Source organism: Oncorhynchus gorbuscha, linkage group LG26 (genome assembly GCF_021184085.1).
Source record: "Oncorhynchus gorbuscha isolate QuinsamMale2020 ecotype Even-year linkage group LG26, OgorEven_v1.0, whole genome shotgun sequence".
In the NCBI taxonomy this organism is placed as follows: Eukaryota; Metazoa; Chordata; class Actinopteri; order Salmoniformes; family Salmonidae; genus Oncorhynchus; species Oncorhynchus gorbuscha.
This window is the reverse complement of record NC_060198.1, coordinates 9588369-9613724: the sequence shown is the minus strand read 5'-3', so window position 1 is coordinate 9613724 and position 25356 is coordinate 9588369. Positions and strand designations below refer to the sequence as shown.

General features: G+C 45.3%; 1 protein-coding gene across 1 annotated transcript in view; it reads right to left on the bottom strand.

The window, feature by feature from the left end:
- Positions 1-25356, bottom strand: part of LOC124015152 (ubiquitin carboxyl-terminal hydrolase 43-like) — a 194514-nt gene that overhangs the window by 20660 nt on the left and 148498 nt on the right. Inside the window, exons 7-9 of the mRNA XM_046330141.1 lie at positions 21049-21211; positions 13363-13474; positions 3571-3674 (exon numbers count right to left, since the gene is read on the bottom strand). Coding sequence (XP_046186097.1) covers positions 3571-3674; positions 13363-13474; positions 21049-21211 — 379 coding nt within the window. The remainder of the gene's footprint in view (positions 1-3570; positions 3675-13362; positions 13475-21048; positions 21212-25356) is intronic.

The window sequence follows — 25356 nt, the reverse complement described above, 5'->3', positions numbered from 1 at the left end:
TTCCTAAAGACTCCTACTCTTTAATCGAATCCTGTTCATACCTGAAATTGTTGCCTCAGGCTATGTACTGTTTCTGAGGAACATCATGTTCGACATTGGCCAGGGAACATTTGATGAAATAACTTCCATATGACATGTTTGTAAAGCCAACGCTGTATAGATGTCCATACCCCAAGTCTCCTTGCCTGCTCGTTTATGAAAAATGAGTTGGTGCAATTACATTGTAAGAGGAATACAGTAATACTGTGTTATGATGAAAATACACTTTTTTAAATATAAAGGCCAGACAGGGCGGCTCCTCTCTCGCTTTAGGGGAGAACACAATTGAAATAGCAACGGTACCATGTTTTCGTTTATAACCGCATCGTAATTCAAGGACCGTGGGAACTGAATGGCCTTGATCTTGAGTGAGATGAATTGCCAGAGCAAAGGATAACGGAGAGTCAGATAGGATACCACTTGTTCATTCTGGTCAATTCAGTATACTGAAGGGACAACTCAAAGATGATCCAGATCGAGACGGTTGTCTGATCAATCTATGTATCTCTGTATATAACGGATATGCGGTTCAACATTCCATGACACGTCTTCTCTTGCAAACGCTGATGAGAGAGGGTCACACAGACAAGCCCTCTCCCCCGAACTCACCCACCCTGAGACAGGTTTACTTTTACAGAGCGTCTGACCCCATGTCCCACCTCCTCAACAGAACTACTCCACTATACCGTCACATCACAACAACAGCACAGCTTTAGATGGAGCTCCCTGTGGCTCCTACGACAGCTGAACCCGCTCTACAGGAGGGAGAATAAAGGCTTTTGTCTTATCTTCACTGCGACTTGATTCCTCTACCTTTGGCTTCTCAAAGGCACTGCTTGCACAGAATAGGCAAGTGTTCAGAGACACCATGATTTACCATTTTATGTCTGACAGTGGCAGTTCAGTAGACTGGAAAATGACAGGCATTTTAGTGGGCTTTATGTACGAACAGTACCTTAGTTCAGGTATTTTAGACTGACTGACTGACAGAGAGAGAGATACAGAGAGAGAGAGAGAGAGAGATACAGAGTGTGAGAAAGAGAGAGATACAGAGTGAGAGAGAGAGAGAGAGAGAGAGAGAGAGATACAGAGTGTGAGAGAGAGAGATACAGTGTGTGAGAGAGAGAGAGATGTATGGGTAAACCACTTCTCCAATCTTTTTGGCTCTATAACAAAGAATAAAGAGCAAAAACATATACATGATCAATTACAGATCTTAGAATCAACTATTAAAGACTACCAGAACCCACTGGATTCTCCAATTACATTGAATGAGTTACAGGACAAAATAAAAACCCTCCAACCCAAAAAGGCCTGTGGTGTTGATGGTATCCTCAATGAAATGATCAAATATACAGACAACAAATTCCAATTGGCTATATTAAAACTCTTTAACATCATCCTTAGCTCTGGCATCTTCCCCGATATTTGGAACCAAGGACTGATCACTCCAATCCACAAAAGTGGAGACAAAATTGACCCCAATAACTACTGTGGAATATGCGTCAACAGTAACCTTGGGAAAATCCTCTGCATTATCATTAACAGCAGACTCGTACACTTCCTCAATGAAAACAATGTACTGAGCAAATGTCAAATTGGCTTTTTACCAAATTACCGTACAACAGACCATGTATTCACCCTGCACACCCAAATTGACAACCAAACAAACCAAAACAAAGGCAAAGTCTTCTCATGCTTTGTTGATTTAAAAAAAGCCTTCGACTCAATTTGGCATGAGGGTCTGCTATACAAACTGATGGAAAGTGGTGTTGGGGGTAAAACATACGACATTATAAAATCCATGTACACAAACAACAAGTGTGCGGTTAAAATTGGCAAAAAACACACACATTTCTTCACACAGGGTCGTGGGGTTAGACAGGGATGCAGCTTAAGCCCCACCCTCTTCAACATAAATGTCTGCTGTTTGCTGTTTGCTGAAGATCTGGTACTTCTGTCACCAACCAAGGAGGGCCTACAGCAGCACCTAGATCTTATGCACAGATTCTGTCAGACCTGGGCCCTGACAGTAAATCTCAGTAAGACCAAAATAATGGTGTTCCAAAAAAGGTCCAGTCACCAGGACCACAAATACAAATTCCATCTAGACACTGTTGCCCTAGAGCACACAAAAAACTATACATACCTTGGCCTAAACATCAGCGCCACAGGTAACTTCCACAAAGCTGTGAACGATCTGAGACAAGGCAAGAAGGGCATTCTATGCCATCAAAAGGAACATAAATTTCAACATACCAATTAGGATTTGGCTAAAAATACTTGAATCAGTCATAGAGCCCATTGCCCTTTATGGTTGTGAGGTCTGGGGTCCGCTCACTAACCAAGACTTCACAAAATGGGACAAACACCAAATTGAGACTCTGCACGCAGAATTCGGCAAAAATATCCTCAGTGTACAACGTAGAACACCAAATAATGCATGCAGAGCAGAATTAGGCCGATACCCACTAATTATCAAAATCCAGAAAAGAGCCGTTAAATTCTATAACCACCTAAAAGGAAGCGATTCCCAAACCTTCCACAACAAAGCCATCACCTACAGAGAGATGAACCTGGAGAAGATTCCCCTAAGCAAGCTGGTCCTGGGGCTCTGTTCACAAACACAAACACACCCTACAGAGCCCCAGGACAGCAGCACAATTAGACCCAACCAAATCATGAGAAAACAAAAAGATAATTACTTGACACATTGGAAAGAATTAACAAAAAAAACAGAGCAAACTAGAATGCTATTTGGCCCTACACAGAGAGTACACAGCGGCAGAATACCTGACCACTGTGACTGACCCAAAATGAAGGAAAGCTTTGACTATGTACAGACTCAGTGAGCATAGCCTTGCTATTGAGAAAGGCCGCCGTAGGCAGACATGGCTCTCAAGAGAAGACAGGCTATGTGCTCACTGCCCACAAAATGAGGTGGAAACTGAGCTGCACTTCCTAACCTCCCGCCCAATGTATGACCATATTAGAGAGACATATTTCCCTCAGATTACACAGATCCACAAAGAATTTGAAAACAAATCCAATTTTGAAAAACTCCCATATCTACTGGGTGAAATTCCACAGTGAGCCATCACAGCAGCAAGATTTGTGACCTGTTGCCACGAGAAAAGGGCAACCAGTGAAGAACACACACCATTGTAAATACAACCCATATCTATGCTTATTTATTTTATCTTGTGTCCTTTACCATTTGTACATTGTTAAAACACTGTATATATATATATATAATATGACATTTGTAATGTCTTTATTGTTTTGAAACTTCTGTATGTGTGATGTTTACTGTTAATTTTGACTGTTTATTTCACTTTATATATTCACTTTATATATTATCTACCTCACTTGCTTTGGCAATGTTAACACATGTTTCCCATGCCAATAAAGCCCTTGAATTGAATTGAATTGAGAGAGAGATACAGAGTGAGAGAAAGAGAGTGTGAGTACGAGAGAGTGAGACAGAAAGAGCGAGAGAGAGATGGATAATGCAGGTGCTGGTGGTCTTACCTGTCCACGGCAGGGTGGAAGAGAGGGCGTCCATCTTGTGGGGACAGGTAGCTGTAGGAGGCAGATCCTCCCACCACTCTGACCTTGAACAGCGACCCTGCATTCTGCAGGGAAACACAGACATTCGACGGGATAAGTGAGACACGGGATAAGACGAGAAGAGGTAAGATAAGACGCCATGAGATAAGACGAGACGAGGCAAGACGACACGAGACGAGATATCGTGCATTTGCAGTGAAACTTGCTATGCATCTGAAAGCTGCCTGGTCACCACAACAGAGGTGGTCGAAAATCTTCAAACTGCTTCTATCGTACCAGTGCACTGTAATACTGTAAGAACACTGCGGGACCAAGCGGTACGGTCTCTTTCTTTGGCTAAAATAAAAATGTATCACAAACGGACATAGGTTCCACGCATAACAACAGGTTTGTTAGCGGTGTCTCTAGCTCCACAGCTCCACCCTTGACTGAACAAGGTGCATTAGGAGATGAATTAGACAAGAGGGGCTAAGTTATTAGAAGGTAGAGAGGAGAATCACGTCGCAAATTAAACCTAATGGTCTCATTTGGAATGAAGGCCGCTGGAGAATAGAGCCGCAGCCGAGCATACAGAGAAATAAATGAGTAACCCTGCGTCCCAAACGGCAACCTGTCCCCTACACAGGGCACTACTAGAGCCATAGGGCTCTGGTCAAAAGTAGTGCACTGTGTAGGGAATAGGGTGACATTTTGGATGCATCCTAGTTAATAAGACCGTGACCACCAAATGAAAACGGCAAAGAAGTATTTTGTTTGGGGTAGTGGACCATACATATGCGGGTGTGGGGTTATCTTTTGTAAGACCATAATGAACAACTCTGCGTTGATGAGCAATTAAGCTGAGTTTATAAGTGAGATTGGGGAAGTTTGAGGGAAGTTTGGAACTCGAGGGAACTTCTTTGGATGAGGGAGAGTGGAGTGAAAGTGAGTGGAGGAGGTGTGTGTGTGTGTGTGTGTGTGTGTGTGTGTGTGTGTGTGTGTGTGTGTGTGTGTGTGTGTGTGTGTGTGTGTGTGTGTGTGTGTGTGTGTGTGTGTGTGTGTGTGTGTGTGTTTGTGTGCATGTTGAAGAATAGATAAACACCTGTTTATTTAATGCCTGTGAAGATTTCCTGTCATACCACTGTCTTTCTGGAGGATATCTGTAATACGTTTAATCTGTCTGGATTAGGGACAAATCAAGTGGGATTAAATATTAAACCGACAAAGCCTTGAGGGAGAGAAAATCCTTATCTTTCTTTTCAGCAAATGTTTGTGTTTTTGTTGGGTACAGACACAAATGATCAAAAAACACAGTTCGCGAGAACAACAAACTGTATGGTGCAGAAAATACGCCAAGCCTGGATAAAATCACAGGTCTGTGTCTAAAATGGCACCCTATTCCCTATATAGTGCACTACTTCTATATAGTGCACAACACACATATCTTTTTCAAAGAGACACATCCTCTCTGAGCCTCAAAGTAATATGTCTTGTACATTATTATCTGTCTTGTAGATTTGATCTAACAGTTAGTTATCAGCATACTGCAATCAAATCGGATTTGTCACATGCGCCGAATACAACAGGTGTAGACCATACAGTGAAATGCTTACTTACGAGCCCCTAACCAACAATGCAGTTTCCCCCCAAAATATGAATAAGAAATAAAGTAACAAGTAATTAAAGGGCAGCAATAAAATAACTATAACGAGACTATATACAGGGGGGTACCGGTACAAAGTCAATGTGGAGACTATATACAGGGGGTACCGGTACAGAGTCAATGTGGAGGCTATATACAGGGGGTACCGGTACAGAGTCAATGTGCGGGGGCACCGGTTAGTCGAGGTAATTGAGGTAATATGTACATGTAAGTAGTTATTAAAGTTACGATGCATAGATAATAACAGGAAGTAGGGGGGGGGGGGCAATGCAAATAGTCTGGGTAGCCATTTGACATGATGGAGTCTTATGGCTTGGGGGTAGAAGCTGTTTAGAAGCCTCTTGGACCTAGACATGGCGCTCTGGTATCACTTGCCGTGCGGTAGCAGAGAGAACAGTCTATGACTAGGCCTTCCTCTGACAACGCCTGGTATAGAGGTCCTGGATGGCAGGAAGCTTGGCCTTAGTGATGTACTGGCCGTACGCACTACCGTCTGTAGTGCCTTGCGGTCGGAGGCCGAGCAGTTGCCATACCAGGCAGTGATGCAACTAGTCAGGATCCTCTCGATGGTGCAGCTGTAGAACATTTTGAGGATCTGAGGACCCATGCGAAATATTTTCAGTCTCCTGAGGGGGAATAGGTTTTGTCGTGCCCTCTTCACGACTGTCTTGGTGTGCTTGGACCATGTTAGTTTGTTGGTAATGTGGACACCAAGGAACTTGAAGCTCTCAACCTGCTCCACTACACCCCCTTCGATGAGAAAGAGGACTGAGTACGCCCCCATTTTCGTGTATTCCACAATCATCTCCCTTTGTCTGAAGTTGACACAATGCTGGAATGACTCATATGTAGGTGGATACTAAAGCTTTTATGTAGTGTGGGATCTAACGAGTGCAAGATCTGACCTCTACAACACATGGTGTGGCGAGGAACTTACCAAACCATAACAGACACTTCTCCTCGCATGTTCTCATTTCACTGGTCTATTGCCTGTAAATTACGAATCTTTAAAGCAATCTCTTCCTTCCTCTTCCCTGCTAGAGGACAGTTTTGGTGGTGATACAGGGTTGTATATAGTGCTCAAAACATCACTTGTTACAGTGCCTTCAGAAACTATTCACACACCTTTCATTTTTTCCAAATGTCGTTGTGTTACAGCCTGAATTTAAAATGGATTAAATTGAGATGGTTTGTTATTGATCTAAAAACAATACCCCATAACGTCAACGTGGAATTTTGGTTGTAGAAAATTGTATATATATTTATAAAAAACTAAAGCTGAAATGTCTCGAGTCAATAAGTATTAAACCCCCTTGTTATGGCAAAGCCTAAATAAGTTCAGGAGTAAAAACGTACATAACAAATCACATAATAAGTTGCATAAATTAAATTGAATTAACATGATTAAATAGACAATTACACACAATACTCCATAACGTCAGAGTGTAATTATTTTGGGGGCAAATCCAACACAACACATATTTTATAGTGTTGGCTGCATTATGTTATGGGTATGCTTGTAATCTTTAAGGACTGGGGAGTTTTTCTGAATAAAAAGAAATGGAATGGAGCTAAGCACAGGCAAAATCCCAGAGGAAAACCTGGTTTAGTCTGCTTTTCACCAGATACCTGTAATGATCTTCGTCTGTTGTTTGTAGAAAGTCAGACCGAAATGCAGCGTGTAGGTTACTCATGACTTTTAATGAAGCGAATACGGTACATGAAATAACGGAAGAAGAAAACAACAAACGAGTGACACTAATACAGCCTATCTGGTGACTAACACTAAGACAGGTACAATCACCCACGAAATACAACGCGCACTCAGGCTACCTAAATACGGTTCCCAATCCGAGACAACTAGAATCAGCTGACTCCAATTAGGAATCGCCTCAGGCAGCCAAGCCTAACTAGACACACCCCTAATAATACACACTCCCAATTAATACAAACCCTAATACGAAAATACAACATATAAACCCATGTCACACCCTGGCCTACCCAAACATATAACAAAAACACAAGATACAATGACCAAGGCGTGACAATACTGGGAGATTAATTCCCCTTTCAAAAGGACAATAACCTAAAACACAAGGCCCAATCTACACTGGAGTTGCTTACCAAGAAGACAGTGAATGTTCCCGAGTGGCCAAGTTTCAGTTTTGACTTAAATATCCTTGAAAATCTATGGCAAGACCTGAAAATGGCTGTCTGGGAATGATCAGCAACCAATTTGACAGAGCTTGAACAATTTTGAAAAGAACAATGGACAAGTGTTGTACAATCCAGGTGTGGAAAGCATTTAGATTCACAGCTGTAATTTCTGCCAAAGGTGCTTCTACAAAGTATTGACTCAGGGGTCTGACAATTTATGTAAATTATATTTTTCTGTATTTTATTTTCAATACAACACATTTTTTAGAAGAATTTTTTTTTCATTATGGGCTATTATAGTCTGTAGATCAATTTAAATCATTTTGAATTCAGGCTGTAATACAACAAAAAGTGTCAAGGGGCATGAATACTTTCTGAAAGCACTGTATGTTGTTGAGAAACCTACAGGCGGCTGCATAACATTTTATGAATTTCCTCTACCACAAAACAAATATGAATGACATAAGAAAGCCGGAACAACTACACTTTGAAGTGAAAAATCCCCCAGGGAGTCAAACAAACACCTCAAATACCAAACAATAATTCTGTCCTGAAACTTAACTATGAATTCAGTCTGCATGCAGTTTTTCTATGAATGAGAAGTATAAAGGGAACCAGACAGTGCAGTTGATGGTCACACAGCTTGACAGAGTTAACTTGACAAGGAGCTTGTTGCCGTGGAGATATAGATCAGTGTGTCAACACTAGGTGTAAAGAAATAGTTCCGTCTCTGTTGAGGTAGGACCTTGTCTGGGGCTTATCAGCCTTAGAACTACCTGAGACTTTGAGCCCAGGGCTGTTTGCTCTGGATAAGGCCTCCTTGTCAAACACTGCACGTCTCCCATAGCGACAGGGCAGCCCGCCTTAGGAGCTGAGGATAGTTGTGTGTTGTTGTGTGTATAAAAAGGAATGGTCAAGGTGAAGTGAGGGGGTCATTGTGGCAGTGTTGAACTCCCTTGTCTACAGCAGTGGTCCCCGGCTGGTCGATCTCCAAGGCATTCCTAGTTGTTCGCCCACCATTTATGTTAAAAAACAACAACGATAAAGCCTTCCGTTAATATTTTTTACATTTGTCTCACGCTGTTGGCGGCAGGTGCACCCGATTCAGCTGCCAACCATTTCATATGTCTGGAGGTACAAACTCTGCCTTCCCGGCGGGCCCGGTTGGAGCAAATCAAGTGCACTCGGATCGGATGTCTGCAGCAGCATAGAAGGCGTAAAAGAAAGCAACAGCAAAGTTGAGACTGTGAGATTTCTAAACGTTTAAAACCATGACTAGAGAGAGACTGTCAATGAATACAGCAAACAGCTACCTTATGTATGACTGAGTTCATGTTGAAGTTTTTACTCAGCTGTCACGTTCTGACCATCGTTCGTGTGTGTTTTCCTTGTTTTAGTGTTGGTCAGGATGTGAGCTGGGTGGGCATTCTATGTTGTGTGTCTGGTTTGTCTATTTCTATGTTTGGCCTGAGCCAACTCCCCCTGTTTACCGTAAGGAGACATGGATGTTATCGGAGCTATCGGTGAAGCTGAGGGCTGAGTCTGAGAGGGTCGAGGAGTTATTGGACAGAATGGAGGAGAGTGAACGGATGGGAGATGAGGAGACACTCGAGGAGGTGTTAATAGAATTGGGGGAGTGTGAAGAGAGAGAGCAGTTAATTTGGCGTAGTATGCAAGGCATTCGCCCTGAGGTGTGTGTCCCCAAGCCCGGTACCACCAGTGCCGGCACCCCGCACCAGGCTGTCTCTCCGTTCTGAGTTTCCGCCCCTCAGTCCAGAGGCGCCAGCGCCCCTCAGTCCAGAGGCACCAGCGCTCCTCAGTCCAGAGGCGCCAGAGCCCCTCAGTCCAGAGGCGCCAGATCTTCTCTGTCCAGCGCTGCTAGTCTCCCGCCTGTCCGGCGCTGCCAGAGCTCCCGCCCCTCAGTCCAGATGTGCCAGAGCCCCTCAGTCTAGAGGCACCAGCGCCCCTCAGTCCAGAGGCGCCAGAGCCCCTCAGTCCAGAGGCGCCAGAGCTTCTCTGTCCAGCGCGGCCAGAGCCTTCCTCCGCTCCAGCACAGCCGGAGTCTCCCGCCTGTCCGGCGCTGCCAGAGCTCCCGCCCCTCAGTCCAGATGCGCCAGAGCCCCTCATTCCAGCTGCGCCAGAGCCCCTCATTCCAGATGCGCCAGAGCCCCTCATTCCAGAGGCGCCAGAGCTCCTCAGTCCAGCACTGCCAGAGCCTTCCTCTCCAGTGTCGCCTGAGCTACCCGTCTGCCCAGCGCCGTCTGAGCTACCCGTCTGCCCAGCGCCGTCTGAGCTACCCGTCTGCCCAGCGCCGTCTGAGCCGTCAGTCTGTCCAGCGCCGCCAGTCTGCCCAGCGCCGCAGTCTGCCCGGAGCCGCCAGTGCCGCCAGTCTGCCCGGTGCCGCCAGTCTGCCCGGTGCCGCCAGTCTGCCCGGAGCCGCCAGGATCAGTTAGATCCGCCAGTCAGCCAGGATCCGCCATTCAGCCAGGATCCGCCAGTCAGCCAGGATCTGCCAGAACTGCCAGTCAGCCAGGATCCGCCAGTCAGTCAGGATCCGCCAGTCAGTCAGTCCCGCGCTGCCCCTCAGTCCAGTGGGGCCCGTTATTAGGGTTCCTAGGACAAGGTTAGCAGCGAGGGTCGCCACTCAAGGGACTCTAAAGAGGTGGACGAAGACAATTATGGAGTGGGGTCCACGTCCAGCGCCAGAGCCGCCACCGCGGACAGATGCCCACCCAGACCCTCCCCTATAGGTTTAGGTTGTGCGTTCGGAGTCCGCACCTTGGGGGGTGGGGGTACTGTCATGTTCTGACCATCGTTCGTGTGTGCTTTCCTTGTTTTAGTGTTGGTCAGGACATGAGGTGGGTGGGCATTCTATGTTGTGTGTCTGGTTTGTCTATTTCTATGTTTGGCCTGATATGGTTCTCAATCAGAGGCAGGTGTTAGTCATTGTCTCTGATTGGGAACCATATTTAGGTAGCCTGTTTTGTGTTGGGTTTTGTGGGTGATTGTTCCTATCTCTGTGTTTTTTGCACCAGATAGGGCTGTTTCAGTTTTTTCACATTTCTTGTTTTATAGATTGTTCATTTGTTCATCTTTATTAAAGATGTTTACAAGGACCACGCTGCGTTTTGGTCCGCCTCTCTTTCCCCAGAAGAAAACCGTTACATCGGCACTGTCAACACTTTGATAAGCCATGAAATGTTCATTCTCCCTACTTCTACTAGCGCTACAACCAGCACTGCAGCTGCAATGAATGAGTAGGAAAGTGTATCTGTAGGCTTGCGTTGTTGTTGTTATTAGCGGCTTGTGTCTCTTTTAATAGCGAGGAATATTTCACTTTCTCTGTGCATTACATAGAACTAATGGAGTGCAAGGCAACATTCTCCATCAGCTGGAAGACGGTGTCCCTTTTTGGTCAGTGTCAGCGGAGGAAAGGGAGAGCGGAGGGACGTTGAGAGGCGGACCATAAGTCTGCTGTTCTCTCCCTCCGCTGAGACTGACCATCAGATGCAGGCTCCATCAGCCCAGTAAAATAAGAAAAAGCGAATTATGTAAATGTACGCTCATTCAGCTGTGCCTCACAAGTAACAAAACAAATGATCTATTACCGGCGTGATCATATAGCCTACCTCAAATGTTGAAATATGAAATAAAAATGGTCTTAGAAGAACAACAATGGATTGGCAGGGCAATATACAGAGATAATGTTTTGGGCCTATAGCCTACTGCACAATCCTCACTACTACAGTACCGTTTTTAACAGGTTAATGTGACACAGGCTTACGTTTTAAAGTCACGTCTCCAACAAAATGTAACGGTAGATCTCGGCTTCCATTTTCACTCAGAAAGTGATCTGGACTCAAAGAAGGTTGGTGACCCCGGGTCTATAGAATAAATAATGCATGCGTACCAAACCATGGTTCCTGATTAATGTGTGTATAGAGTATCTCTACAGTGTATAGTGAATGCAGGATGGTCAGGGAAAGGGGCTCATTGCTTACAGTACTTATAATGTCTATTGTGGATCCACTGTAACCAACTGAGGACATACCGGTCTACATAACAGCGGTCTTGTCTTTAGTCACTCCCTGTATCCTGGATAAAATCTGTGTGTTATCAGGGCAGAAGCTACAGTGTGATGTATGTATGCTGACCCCACTCTGCTCAGTGCATCTAGAGTTAATTGCTATGGTGAAAGAACAATGGGGCTGTCCTGGCCGCTACATTATCGATGGTGAGAGAACAATGGGGCTGTCCTGGCCGCTACATTATCTATGGTGAGAGAACAATGGGGCTGTCCTGGCCGCTACATGATCTATGGTGAGAGAACAATGGGGCTGTCGTGGCCGCTACATGATCTATGGTGAGAGAACAATGGGGCTGTCCTGGCCGCTACATTATCGATGGTGAGAGAACAATGGGGCTGTCCTGGCCGCTACATGATCTATGGTGAGAGAACAATGGGGCTGTCCTGGCCGCTACATGATCTATGGTGAGAGGACAATGGGGCTGTCCTGGCCGTTACATTATCTATGGTGAGAGAACAATGGGGCGGTCCTGGCTGCTACATTATCTATGGTGAGAGAACAATGGGGCTGTCCTGGCCGTTACATTATCTATGGTGAGAGAACAATGGGTCTGTCCTGGCCGCTACATTATCTATGGTGAGAGAACAATAGGGCTGTCCTGGCCGCTACATTATCTATGGTGAGAGAACAATGGGGCTGTCCTGACCGCTCCATTATCTATGGTGAGAGGACAATGGGGCTGTCCTGGCCGTTACATTATCTATGGTGAGAGAACAATGGGGCTGTCCTGGCCGCTACATGATCTATGGTGGGAGAACAATGGGGCTGTCCTGGCCGCTACATGATCTATGGTGAGAGAACAATGGGGCTGTCCTGGCCGCTACATTATCTATGGTGAGAGAACAATGGGGCTGTCCTGACCGCTACATTATCTATGATGAGAGGACAATGGGGCTGTCCTGGCCATTACATTATCTATGGTGAGAGAACAATGGGGCGGTCCTGGCTGCTACATTATCTATGGTGAAAGAACAATGGGGCTGTCCTGGCCGCTACATTATCTATGGTGAGAGAACAATGGGGCTGTCGTGGCCGCTACATTATCTATGGTGAGAGAACAATGGGGCTGTCCTGGCCGCTACATTATCTATGGTGAGAGAACAATGGGGCTGTCCTGGCCGTTACATTATCTATGGTGAGAGAACAATGGGGCTGTCCTGGCCGCTACATGATCTATGGTGAGAGAACAATGGGGCTGTCCTGGCCGCTACATTATCTATGGTGAGAGAACAATGGGGCTGTCCTGACCGCTACATTATCTATGGTGAGAGGACAATGGGGCTGTCCTGGCCGTTACATTATCTATGGTGAGAGAACAATGGGGCTGTCCTGGACGCTACATTATCTGCTGTGTCACTGCTCCTTGTGTCTCAGGCCACTCCGGTTAATTGTAACGCCTCCCGTTTGTAACTAAAGCCAATTCCCTCTCACGATGGGGTTATTTCATCCAGGAAGTTGTTGAGGACACACATGCACACACACGGTGGCTTGTGTCTTAAGAGTGTCTGCATATGTCATTATGTGTGTGTGTGCGTACTCCCGGATGTGTGTGTGTGTGTGTGTGTGTGTGTGTGTGTGTGTGTGTGTGTGTGTGTGTGTGTGTGTGTGTGTGTGTGTGTGTGTGTGTGTGTGTGTGTGTGTGTGTGTGTGTGTGTGTGTGTGTGTGTGTGTGTGTGTGTGTGTATGAGAGACTCACTAGATCTTTAGGATCTCCACCACTCTCCATTAGTGCATATTGGTAGGCTGAATGTCATTTCTGGTGGTAGTAGCACTAGATAGGAATGTAATACTGTTTCAGGAAGTAAAGAGTAGGAACCAGTAGTAGTAAATGAATGGTAGTGACCAGTGGTGCCAGTGTTAACTGACCTGAGCCTGTGATCCGTTCAGCATCAGGTAATAGAGCTTGCTGAGGATACTCTGCTGGAGCTGGTCCCAGGACATGGTACGCTCCTCTCTCATGAGGAAGGGAGGGCCGAACCTGGAGGGGGGGGTTGGGGTGAAGGAGAGGGAGGGAGAGAGAGAGAGAGAAGGAGGAGGGGAGAGAGAGGGAGGGGGAGAGGGTCAGAGAGGCGTGAAGGAGAGGAAGATGGAGTAGGGGAGAGGGAGAAGAAGAGGTAGCGAGATAAGAGAGAGGGGGTAAAAGAGAGAGAGGGAGACAGAACGGGATAAAAAAAATACTATGTTATTCTGCAGTTGTTTGAGAGAGGCAAACATATGTTTGGATTTGCACAAAGTAGAGTACATTACAACCCTGTGGCCTTTTGTAACGGCGTTTGTCTGTTGAATGAAGAGAGTCAGACCGAAATGCAGCGTGTAGGTTACTCATGACTTTAATTAAAGTATCGCGGTACATGAAATAACTGAACTAAATACAAAAACAACAGAACGGAACGTGAAACTAATTACAGCCTATCTGGTGACTACAACACAGAGACAGGAACAAACACCCACAAAATACAAAGCGAAAGTCAGGCTGCCTAAATACGGTTCCCAATCAGAGACAACGCGAAGCACCTGACTCCAATTGAGAATCGCCTCAGGCAGCCAAACCTATACAACACCCCTAATTAGCCGCGATCCCAAATACTACAAACCCCAATACGAAAAACAACATATAAACCCATGTCACACCCTGTCCTACCCAAACATATAACAAAAACACAAAATACAATGACCAAGGCGTGACACCTTTTGAATGTGAAACGTAGTTAAGCAGGTCTCTCAACTCAACATGTATTTAATGACCACAGGACTACAAGTGAAGAGAAAGCCAGTATTTTCAATGCGGCACTGTAAGCATATTTCAGGCATGAGAACATTTTGGCTGAGAATGTCGTTTTTAAAATGATGGATTTACATTTCCAATAGCATTGTGTGGATTTGAGAGAGAACTAGTCAGTGATCCGAATGAGAAAACCTAGAAGAAAGCACTTTCATTCAATGAATTGAACATATTTTCCATCTACTGCTTAGATTGGTTTTCTCATAAAACCAGAGGAGCCTGTTTTGAGACTTCAATGTGTGTGTGTGTGTGTGTGTGTGTGTGTGTGTGTGTGTGTGTGTGTGTGTGTGTGTGTGTGTGTGTGTGTGTGTGTGTGTGTGTGTGTGTGTGTGTGTGTGTGTGCGCGTGTGTTTGCGTGTATTTGTGTGCACACATGCGCACCTGGTGTGTCTGTGTGAAACATAGTCTGTCCTCGCGACCAGCGCCATTCCGTCCCTCAAAGCGGTCTATTCGAGTGAGCAGGTAAGCCATTGGCCCAAACTCTACCTCAAAGATCTACGATCACCATCCATTCAAACGTTCTGTTAGACACAAGGTGAAAATCCTCAAATGATGCCCAGGATGTAACAACTCAATGGACTGGTTACCTGGACACATTCCTGGAGAATCTCTATTGCATTTTAGTCCAGGACTGAGCTTAATCTGTGTCTGTGAAACGGGCCCAATATCAACCACAGCAGCGTATTAATACCAGTATGTGGTTATGAGCGGTAGGTTTTTCCTCTGTTGTAGAGACAGTTGGGGGGGTTCTATTTGACAGTAGGTTTCTGTCAAACAGGCAGCAATCTGGGACAACCACAGTTGACATGTGCCAGTCAGGGGGCATACACAGACCACAAGTCTCCCCATGGGGCGAAACATAAACACAATGGGGCCTCCACAGGTACTCAAATATCCTCCTGACATTAACAAGCTGACCGTGGGACTATCCCTCCTCTGGTTCCCTGTACACACACACACACACACACACACACACACACACACACACACACACACACACACACACACACACACACACACACACACACACACACACACACACACACACACACACACACACACACACACACACACACACACACACACACACACACACACACACACACACACACGCACATGCACAAATGAGCATACACACTCAAGAGGAGTATGTGGAGGAGGGAGCAGACAGACAGTATATGACAGCATACAAAACTCAAAATGACTTTTTGATTGACAAGCATGGGCCAATAGTGGGCAGTTGGCTGGAGTGAGTGTTATTACATCTCTCTCTCTCTCTCTCTCTCTCTCTCTCTCTCTCTCTCTCTCTCTCTCTCTCTCTCTCTCTCTCTCTCTCTCTCTCTCTCTCTCTCTCTCTCTCTCTCTCTCTCTCTCTCAATTCAAGGGCCTTTATTACCATGGGAAACATATGTTAACATTCCCAAAGCAAGTGAAGTAGATAATAAACAAAAGGGAAATAAACAATACAAATTAACAGTGAACATTACACTCACAGAAGTTCCAAAAGAATAAAGACATTTCAAATGTCATATTATGTCTATATACAGTGTTGTAATGATGTGCAAATAGTTCAAATACAAAAGTGAAAATAAATCAACTAAAATATGGATTGAATTTACAAATAGTGTTTGTTCCTCACTGGTTGCCCTTTTCTTGTGGCAACAGGTCACAAATATTGCTGCTGTGATGGCACACTGTGGTATTTCACCCAGTCTGTGTAATCTGAGGGAAATGTGTCTCTAATATGGTCATACATTTGGCAGGAGGTTAGAAAGTGCAGCTCAGTTTCCGCCTCATTTTGTGGGCATTGTGCACATACAGTAGCCGGTCTTCTCTTGAGAGCCAGGTCTGCCTACGGCGGCCTTTCTCAATAGCAAGGCTATGCTCACTGAGTCTGTACACCGTTACATAGAACTAATGGGGTGCAAGGCAACATTCTCCATCAGCTGGAAGACGGTGTCCCTTTTTGGTCAGTGTCAGCGGAGGAAAGGGAGAGCGGAGGGACGTTGAGAGGCGGACCATAAGTCTGCTGTTCTCTCCCTCCGCTGAGACTGACCATCAGATGCAGGCTCCATCAGCCCAGTAAAATAAGAAAATGCTAATTATATAAACGTACGCTCACTCAGCTGTGCCTCACAAGTAACAAAACAGATGATCTATTACCGGCGTGATCATATAGCCTACCTGAAATGTTGAAATATGAAATAAAAATGGTCTTAGAAGAACACCAATGGATTGGCAGGGCAATATACAGAGATAATGTTTTGGGCCTATTGCCTACTGCACAAACCTCACTACTACAGTACCGTTTTTAACAGGTTAATGTGACACAGGCTTACGTTTTAAAGTCACGTCAAAGAAGGTTGGTGATAAATAATGCATGCGTACCAAACCATGGTTCCTGCTTAATGTGTGTATAGAGTATCTCTAAATCAAATCAAATCAAATTTTATTTGTCACATACACATGGTTAGCAGATGTTAAATGCGAGTGTAGCGAAATGCTTGTGCTTCTAGTTACGACAATGCAGTAATAACCAACAAGTAATATAACTAACAATTCCTAAACTACTGTCTTATACACAGTGTAAGGGGATAAAGAATATGTACATAAGGATATATGAATGAGCGATGGTACAGAGCAGCATAGGCAAGATACAGGAGATGGTATCGAGTACAGTATATACATATGAGATGAGTATGTAAACAAAGTGGCATAGTTAAAGTGGCTAGTGATACATGTATTACATAAGGATGTAGTCGATGATATGGAGTACAGTATATACGTATGCATATGAGATGAATAATGTAGGGTAAGTAACATTATATAAGGTAGCATTGTTTAAAGTGGCTAGTGATATATTTACATCATTTCCCATCAATTCCCATTATTAAAGTGGCTGGAGTTGAGTCAGTGTCAGTGTGTTGGCAGCAGCCACTCAATGTTAGTGGTGGCTGATTAACAGTCTGATGGCCTTGAGATAGAAGCTGTTTTTCAGTCTCTCGGTCCCAGCTTTGATGCACCTGTACTGACCTCGCCTTCTGGATGATAGCGGGGTGAACAGGCAGTGGCTCGGGTGGTTGTTGTCCTTGATGATCTTTATGGCCTTCCTGTAACATCGGGTGGTGTAGGTGTCCTGGAGGGCAGGTAGTTTGCCCCCGGTGATGCGTTGTGCAGACCTCACTACCCTCTGGAGAGCCTTACGGTCGAGGGCGGAGCAGTTGCCGTACAAGGCGGTGATACAGCCCGCCAGGATGCTCTCGATTGTGCATCTAGAAGTTTGTGAGTGCTTTTGGTGACAAGCCGAATTTCTTCATCCTCCTGAGGCTGCGCCTTCTTCACGATGCTGTCTGTGTGAGTGGACCAATTCAGTTTGTCTGTGATGTGTATGCCGAGGAACTTAAAACTTGCTACCCTCTCCACTACTGTTCCATCGATGTGGATAGGGGGGTGTTCCCTCTGCTGTTTCCTGAAGTCCACAATCATCTCCTTAGTTTTGTTGACGTTGAGTGTGAGGTTATTTTCCTGACACCACACTCCGAGGGCCCTCACCTCCTGCCTGTAGGCCGTCTCGTCGTTGTTGGTAATCAAGCCTACCACTGTTGTGTCGTCCGCAAACTTGATAATTGAGTTGGAGGCGTGCGTGGCCACGCTGTCGTGGGTGAACAGGGAGTACAGGAGAGGGCTCAGAACGCACCCTTGTGGGGCCCCAGTGTTGAGGATCAGCGGGGAGGAGATGTTGTTGCCTACCCTCACCACCTGGGGGCGGCCCGTCAGGAAGTCCAGTACCCAGTTGCACAGGGTGGGGTCGAGACCCAGGGTCTCGAGCTTGATGACGAGCTTGGAGGGTACTATGGTGTTGAATGCCGAGCTGTAGTCGATGAACAGCATTCTTACATAGGTATTCATCTTGTCCAGATGGGTTAGGGCAGTGTGCAGTGTGGTTGAGATTGCATCGTCGGTGGACCTATTTGGGCGGTAAGCAAATTGGAGTGGGTCTAGGGTGTCAGGTAGGGTGGAGGTGATATGGTCCTTGACTAGTCTCTCAAAGCACTTCATGATGACGGAAGTGAGTGCTACGGGGCGGTAGTCGTTTAGCTCAGTTATCTTAGCTTTCTTGGGAACAGGAACAATGGTGGCCCTCTTGAAGCATGTGGGAACAGCAGACTGGTATAGGGATTGATTGAATATGTCCGTAAACACACCGGCCAGCTGGTCTGCGCATGCTCTGAGGGTGCGGCTGGGGATGCCGTCTGGGCCTGCAGCCTTGCGAGGGTTAACACGTTTAAATGTCTTACTCACCTCGGCTGCAGTGAAGGAGAGACTGCATGTTTTCGTTGCAGGCCGTGTCAGTGGCACTGTATTGTCCTCGAAGCGGGCAAAAAAGTGATTTAGTCTGCCTGGGAGCAAGACATTATGGTCCGTGACTGGGCTGGATTTTTTCTTGTAGTCCATGATTGACTGTAGACCCTGCCACATGCCTCTTGTGTCTGAGCCGTTGAATTGAGATTCTACTTTGTCTCTGTACTGACGCTTAGCTTGTTTGATAGCCTTGCGGAGGGAATAGCTGCACTGTTTGTATTCGGTCATGTTACCAGACACCTTGCTCTGGTTAAAATCAAATCAAATCAAATCAAATTTATTTATATAGCCCTTCGTACGTCAGCTGATATCTCAAAGTGCTGTACAGAAACCCAGCCTAAAACCCCAAACAGCAAACAATGCAGGTGTAAAAGCACGGTGGCTAGGAAAAACTCCCTAGAAAGGCCAAAACCTAGGAAGAAACCTAGAGAGGAACCGGGCTATGTGGGGTGGCCAGTCCTCTTCTGGCTGTGCCGGGTAGAGATTATAACAGAACATGACCAAGATGTTCAAATGTTCATAAATGACCAGCATGGTCAAATAATAATAAGGCAGAACAGTTGAAACTGGAGCAGCAGCACAGTCAGGTGGACTGGGGACAGCAAGGAGCCATCATGTCAGGTAGTCCTGGGGCACGGTCCTAGGGCTCAGGTCCTCCGAGAGAGAGAAAGAAAGAGAGAATTAGAGAGAGCATATGTGGGGTGGCCAGTCCTCTTCCGGCTGTGCCGGTGGTTCGTGCTTTCAGTTTCACGCGAATGCTGCCATCAATCCACGGTTTCTGGTTAGGGAATGTTTTAATCGTTGCTATGGGAACGACATCTTCAACGCACGTTCTAATGAACTCGCACACCGAATCAGCGTATTCGTCAATACAGTGTATAGTGAATGCAGGATGGTCAGGGAAAGGGGCTCATTGCTTACAGTACTTATAATGTCTATCGTGGATCCACTGTAACAAACTGAGGACATACTGGTCTACATAACAGCGGTCTTGTCTTTAGTCACTCCCTGTATCCTGGATCAAATCTGTGTGTTATCAGGGCAGAAGCCACAGTGTGATGTATGTATGCTGACCCCACTCTGCTCAGTGCATCTAGAGTTAATTGCTATGGTGAGAGAACAATGGGGCTGTTCTGGCCTCTACAATATCTATGGTGAGAGAAGAATGGGGCTGTCCTGGCCGCTACATTATCTATGGTGAGAGAAGAATGGGGCTGTCCTGGCCGCTACATTATCTATGGTGAGAGAAGAATGGGGCTGTCCTGGCCGCTACATTATCTATGGTGAGAGAACAATGGGGCTGTCCTGGCTGTAATCTGAGGGAAATGTGTCTCTAATATGGTCATACATTTGGCAGGAGGTTAGAAAGTGCAGCTCAGTTTCCACCTCATTTTGTGGGCAGTGTGCACATACAGTAGCCGGTCTTCTCTTGAGAGCCAGGTCTGCCTACGGCGGCCTTTCTCAATAGCAAGGCTATGCTCACTGAGTCTGTACACCGTCAAAGTTTTCCTTAAGTTTGAGTCAGTCACAGTGTTCAGATATTTTGCCACTGTGTACTCTCTGTTTAAGGCCAAATAGCATTCTAGTTTGCGCTGTTTTTGGTTAATTCTTTCCAATGTGTACAGTAATGATCTTTTTGTTTTCTCATGATTTGGTTGGGTCTAATTGTGTTGCTGTCCTGGGGCTCTGTGGGGTGTGTTTGTGAACAGAGCCAGGACCAGCATGCTTAGGGGACTCTTCTCCAGGTTCATCTCTCTGTAGGTTTAGGTTTTGTTAATTAGCGGGTAGTGTTTTACGTTGTACGCAGAGGATATTCTTGCAGAATTCTGCATGCAGTCTCTCTCTCTCTCTCTCTCTCGCTCTCTCAGACATTGAATAATTCAAAGCTGTTTACTGGGATTTACAGTATTTGGTTTCTCTCAGGAGCGATGCTCCCTTTGATTCTCAGTAGGAAAAAATACATGTTTTAAAATATGTCCAAACATGATGACCTATATTACCAATTAGTGGAAAAATATCAGAATTGTTCTCCCTGTGTAAATGCAACCTGTGTAATGTGAACTGGAAAATGGAACTCGGAGCACGTCCCCTTGGGCCCAGTGGGTACTCGTTACAGCTGGAACTAGTAAAGAGAGAGCAGAGCTTTTGCCCTGATAAAATACACTCTGTTCAAACTGTTGGTGCATATTGTTTATCATAACTCCTCTGTTCAACCATGAGATACTGTTTCGCTATAAACTAAAAAGGCTTGTTTGATTCACACCTAACCTCATATTTTCAAAATGACCTCTCTCCATCCCACCCAATCCAGACTCCCACCCACCCAATCAACCAATCCAGATTCCCACCCACCCACCCAATCAACTAATCCAGACTCCCACCCACCCAATCAACCAATCCAGACTCACCTGACGGCCTGCTGGCCAGAGCCTGCCGTGTTGCAGATTACGAGGAGGACCTTGGTGGAACCACCGTGGTTCAGAAACTCTGAGGACAGAGTGGTCGATGGAGGTATCCTTTTACCATCTGGCCCAGAGGTGTACGGCGATGATGGGAGGCTGTGGTGGAAGCCTGAGAGAGGAGAGAGAGGTTAAAGGTTAGACACGGGTCGAGAGAGGTCAAAGTTGAGCTCAGACACAAGGCCGTATACATAACGAGGGTAGCTTGTGCCGGAGTGTGCTCAAGAGGGGTTCTATCAGGTCTCAATGACTCAAAATGAAACCACCCACAACTGTGAAAACTAACGGTATCAAGTGAAAATCATTATACAATGGAGCAACGATTGTGGTTTACCCAAAGGGTGGCATTGTAAAATTGACAACTGTTACGACATGTACACATTAATCGTAGGTAATAGCTACAGGGGGAGTGTGTAGGAGGCTGAATCTCTGTCTCCCGGGCAACGTACACATTGTAAATGTTGACATTATCTGAGGTTTTAATTAAACACACTTGTCCAACGGCGCCGAGCAATTAATCACTGTCGCTGTAGAAATGTGTCTCACACACACACACACACACACACACACACACACACACACACACACACACACACACACACACACACACACACACACACACACACACACACACACACACACACACACACACACACACACACACACACACACACACACACACACACAAACAAGTACACACACACAGCGGTGCATGTACTGAGAAACTCTAATCATTCAGGAGCACAGGAAGTGTACTGTAACATCGTATCATGTCAACTCAAGATATCGAAGCTGGCAGAGAATAGGCCACCACTTGAGTATCAACGGATGTGTTCACCAGTGCATGGCCTTTGGTGAGTAAGACTAAGTGAATGAATAATCAAGTATTCCATTTTAATCAAGTACCCCCCCATGCCAGACTCGTCCCCCTCTCTGTTATTGAATTCCCCAATGGGAAGGTAAAAGGCACTGAAAGGTCAAAGTCAGCTTCATTTCAATCCACACAGAAAGGCTAGCCTGTTACCACGACAATAAGGAGCATAAGCAAATAATTAAATACTAAGGACACAAAAGCTTACTTCTCCCACAAGACGATACCAGTATGCTATTTTAAACATGTACAAAACCTACACTTCTATGTCCTAAAATGACAGTGCTCTGTTGGGATAGCTGAGTCTGTGAGGAGTGTGGGTGGGTCTGTCTGTCTGTCTGGCTGCTCTATCTTCCAGACAGGGTCTGAGGGGAGAACCCCATGCCAGACTCCCATTCTCACAATCTCGCCCTCATTCCTTCTTTCTCAGCCAGCCAGAGAGAGAGAGAGAGAGAGAGAGAGAGAGAGAGAGAGAGAGAGAGAGAGAGAGAGAGAGAGAGAGAGAGTAGGAGGGCAGTGCTAGTAGAAGGGGAGTGTCGCTGAAGTGTCTCTTCAGGGACTGAGCTGTTTAATTACAATTGTCACACTCCCACAGCTCTCCATCTCCCTCCCTACTTCTGTCTCTCTATCGCTCTCTTTCTCCACCCCCCTCTCTTTTTAGACCTACTATTACACTATACTTTTCCCACACGCAGACACACACACTACAATTATCTCTCTCTCTCTTTCTTTAGCTATTCCATTGATGCTTTGGGGCTTACCTATTCCAATATTCCATTGATGCTTTGGGGCTTACCTACTCCAATATTCCATTGCTGCTTTGGGGCTTACCTACTCCAATATTCCATTGATGCTTTGGGGCTTACCTACTCCAATATTCCATTGCTGCTTTGGGGCTTACCTACTCCAATATTCCATTGCTGCTTTGGGGCATCCCTACTCCAATATTCCATTGCTGCTTTGGGGCTTACCTACTCCAATATTCCATTGCTACTTTGGGGCTTACCTACTCCAATATTCCATTGCTGCTTTGGGGCTTACCTACTCCAATATTCCATTGCTGCTTTGGGGCATCCCTACTCCAATATTCCATTGCTGCTTTGGGGCTTACCTACTCCAATATTCCATTGCTGCTTTGGGGCTTACCTACTCCAATATTCCATTGCTGCTTTGGGGCATCCCTACTCCAATATTCCATTGCTGCTTTGGGGCTTACCTACTCCAATATTCCATTGCTGCTTTGGGGCTTACCTACTCCAATATTCCATTGCTGCTTTGGGGCTTACCTACTCCAATATTCCATTGCTGCTTTGGGGCTTACCTACTCCAATATTCCATTGCTGCTTTGGGGCTTACCTACTCCAATATTCCATTGCTGCTTTGGGGCTTACCTAATTAACTTCATTGTATCAAAACTGCAGTGAACAAAATCAGTGTCTCGAGTTGATATACACTACCGGTAAAAAGTTTGGGGTCACTTAGACATTTCCTTGTTTTTGAAAGAAACATGAAATTGATCAGAAATACAGTGTAGACATGGTTAATGTTGTAAATGACTATTGTAGCTAGAAACAGCAGATTTTTTATGGAATATCTACAGTACATAGGTGTACAGAGGTCCATTATCAGCAACCATCACTCCTGTGTTCCAATGGCACATTGTGTTAACTAATCCAAGTTGATAATTTTAAAAGGCTAATTGATCATTAGAAAACCCTTTTGCAATTATGTTAGCACAGCTGAAAACTGTTGTTCTGATTAAAGAAGCAATAAAACTGTCTGGAGCATCATCATTTGTGGGTTCGATTACAGCCTCATAATGGCCAGAAACAAAGCACTTTCTTCTGAAACTCGTCAGTCTGTTCTTGTTCTAAGAAACAAAGGCTATTCCATGCAAGAAATTGCCAAGAAACTGAAGATCTCGTACAACGCTGTGTACTACTCCCTGGCTCTAACCAGAATTGAAAGAGTGGGAGGCCCCGGTGCACAACTGAGCAAGAGGACAAGTACATTAGAGTGTTTAGCTTGAGAAACAGACGCCTCACAAGTCCTCAACTGGCAGCGTCATTAAATAGTACCCACAAAACACCAGTCTCAAAGTCAACAGTGAAGGGGCGACTCTGGGATGCTGGCCTTCTAGGCAAAGTTGCAAAGAAAAAGCCATATCTCAGACTGGCCAATAAAAAGAAAAGATTAAGATGGGCAAAAGAACACAGACACAGGACAGAGGAACTCTGCCTAGAAGGCCAGCATCCTGGAGTCGCCTCTTCACTGTTGTTGTTGAGACTGGTGTTTTTCTTTCATCAGCACAACAGTTTTCAGCTGTGCTAACATAATTGCAAAATGGTTTTCTAATGATCAATTAGCCTAATTAAATTATACATCTGGATTAGTTAACACAACGTGCCATTGGAACACAGGAGTGATGGTTGCTATTAATGGCCCTCTGTATGCCTACGTAGATATTCCATAAAAAATCTACCGTTTCATGCTTCAATAGTCATTGACAACAATAACAATGTCTACACTGTATTTCTGATCAATTTGATGTTATTTTAATGGACAAAAGAATGTGCTTTTCTTTCAAAAACAAGGACATTTCGAAGTGACCCCAAACCTTTGAACGGTAGTGTATAATGACCAAAAATATAAACACAACATGTAAAGTGTTGGTCCCATGTTTCATGGCCTTAAAATAAAAGATCCAAGACATGTTCCATACACACAAAAAGCTCATTTCTCTCAAATGTTGTGCACATATTTGTTTACATCCCTGTTAGTGAGCATTTCTCCTTTGCCAATATAATACATCCATCTGACAGGTGGGGCATATCAAGAAGCTGATTAAACAGCATGCTCATTACACAGGAGAACCTTGTGCTGGGGACAATGAAATGCCACTCTAAAATGTGTAGTTTTATCACACAACACAATTCTACAGATGTCTCAAGTTTTGAGGGAGGGTGCAATTGGCATGCTGACTGCAGGAATGTCTACTAAAGCTGTTGCCAGAGAATGTAATGTTCATTTCTCTACCATAAACTACCTCCAACACCATTTTAGAGAATACGGCTGTACACCCTACCGGCCTCACACCCTACCACACCAGCCCAGGACCTCCACATCCGGATTCCTCAGCCACGGTATCGTCTGAAAACAGCCACCAGGACAGCTGATGAAACGGAGGAATATTTCTGCCTTTCTTGGCTTGGCCTGGCTCCCCAGTGGGTATGCCCTCCCCGCCCCTCCTATGGCTGCGCCCCTGCCCAGTCAAGTGAAATCCATAGATTAGGGCCTAACAATTTTTTTTCAATAGATTGATTTCATTATATGAACTGTAAAATTGTTGAAATTATTGCATGTTTGGTTTATATATTTTGTTCAGT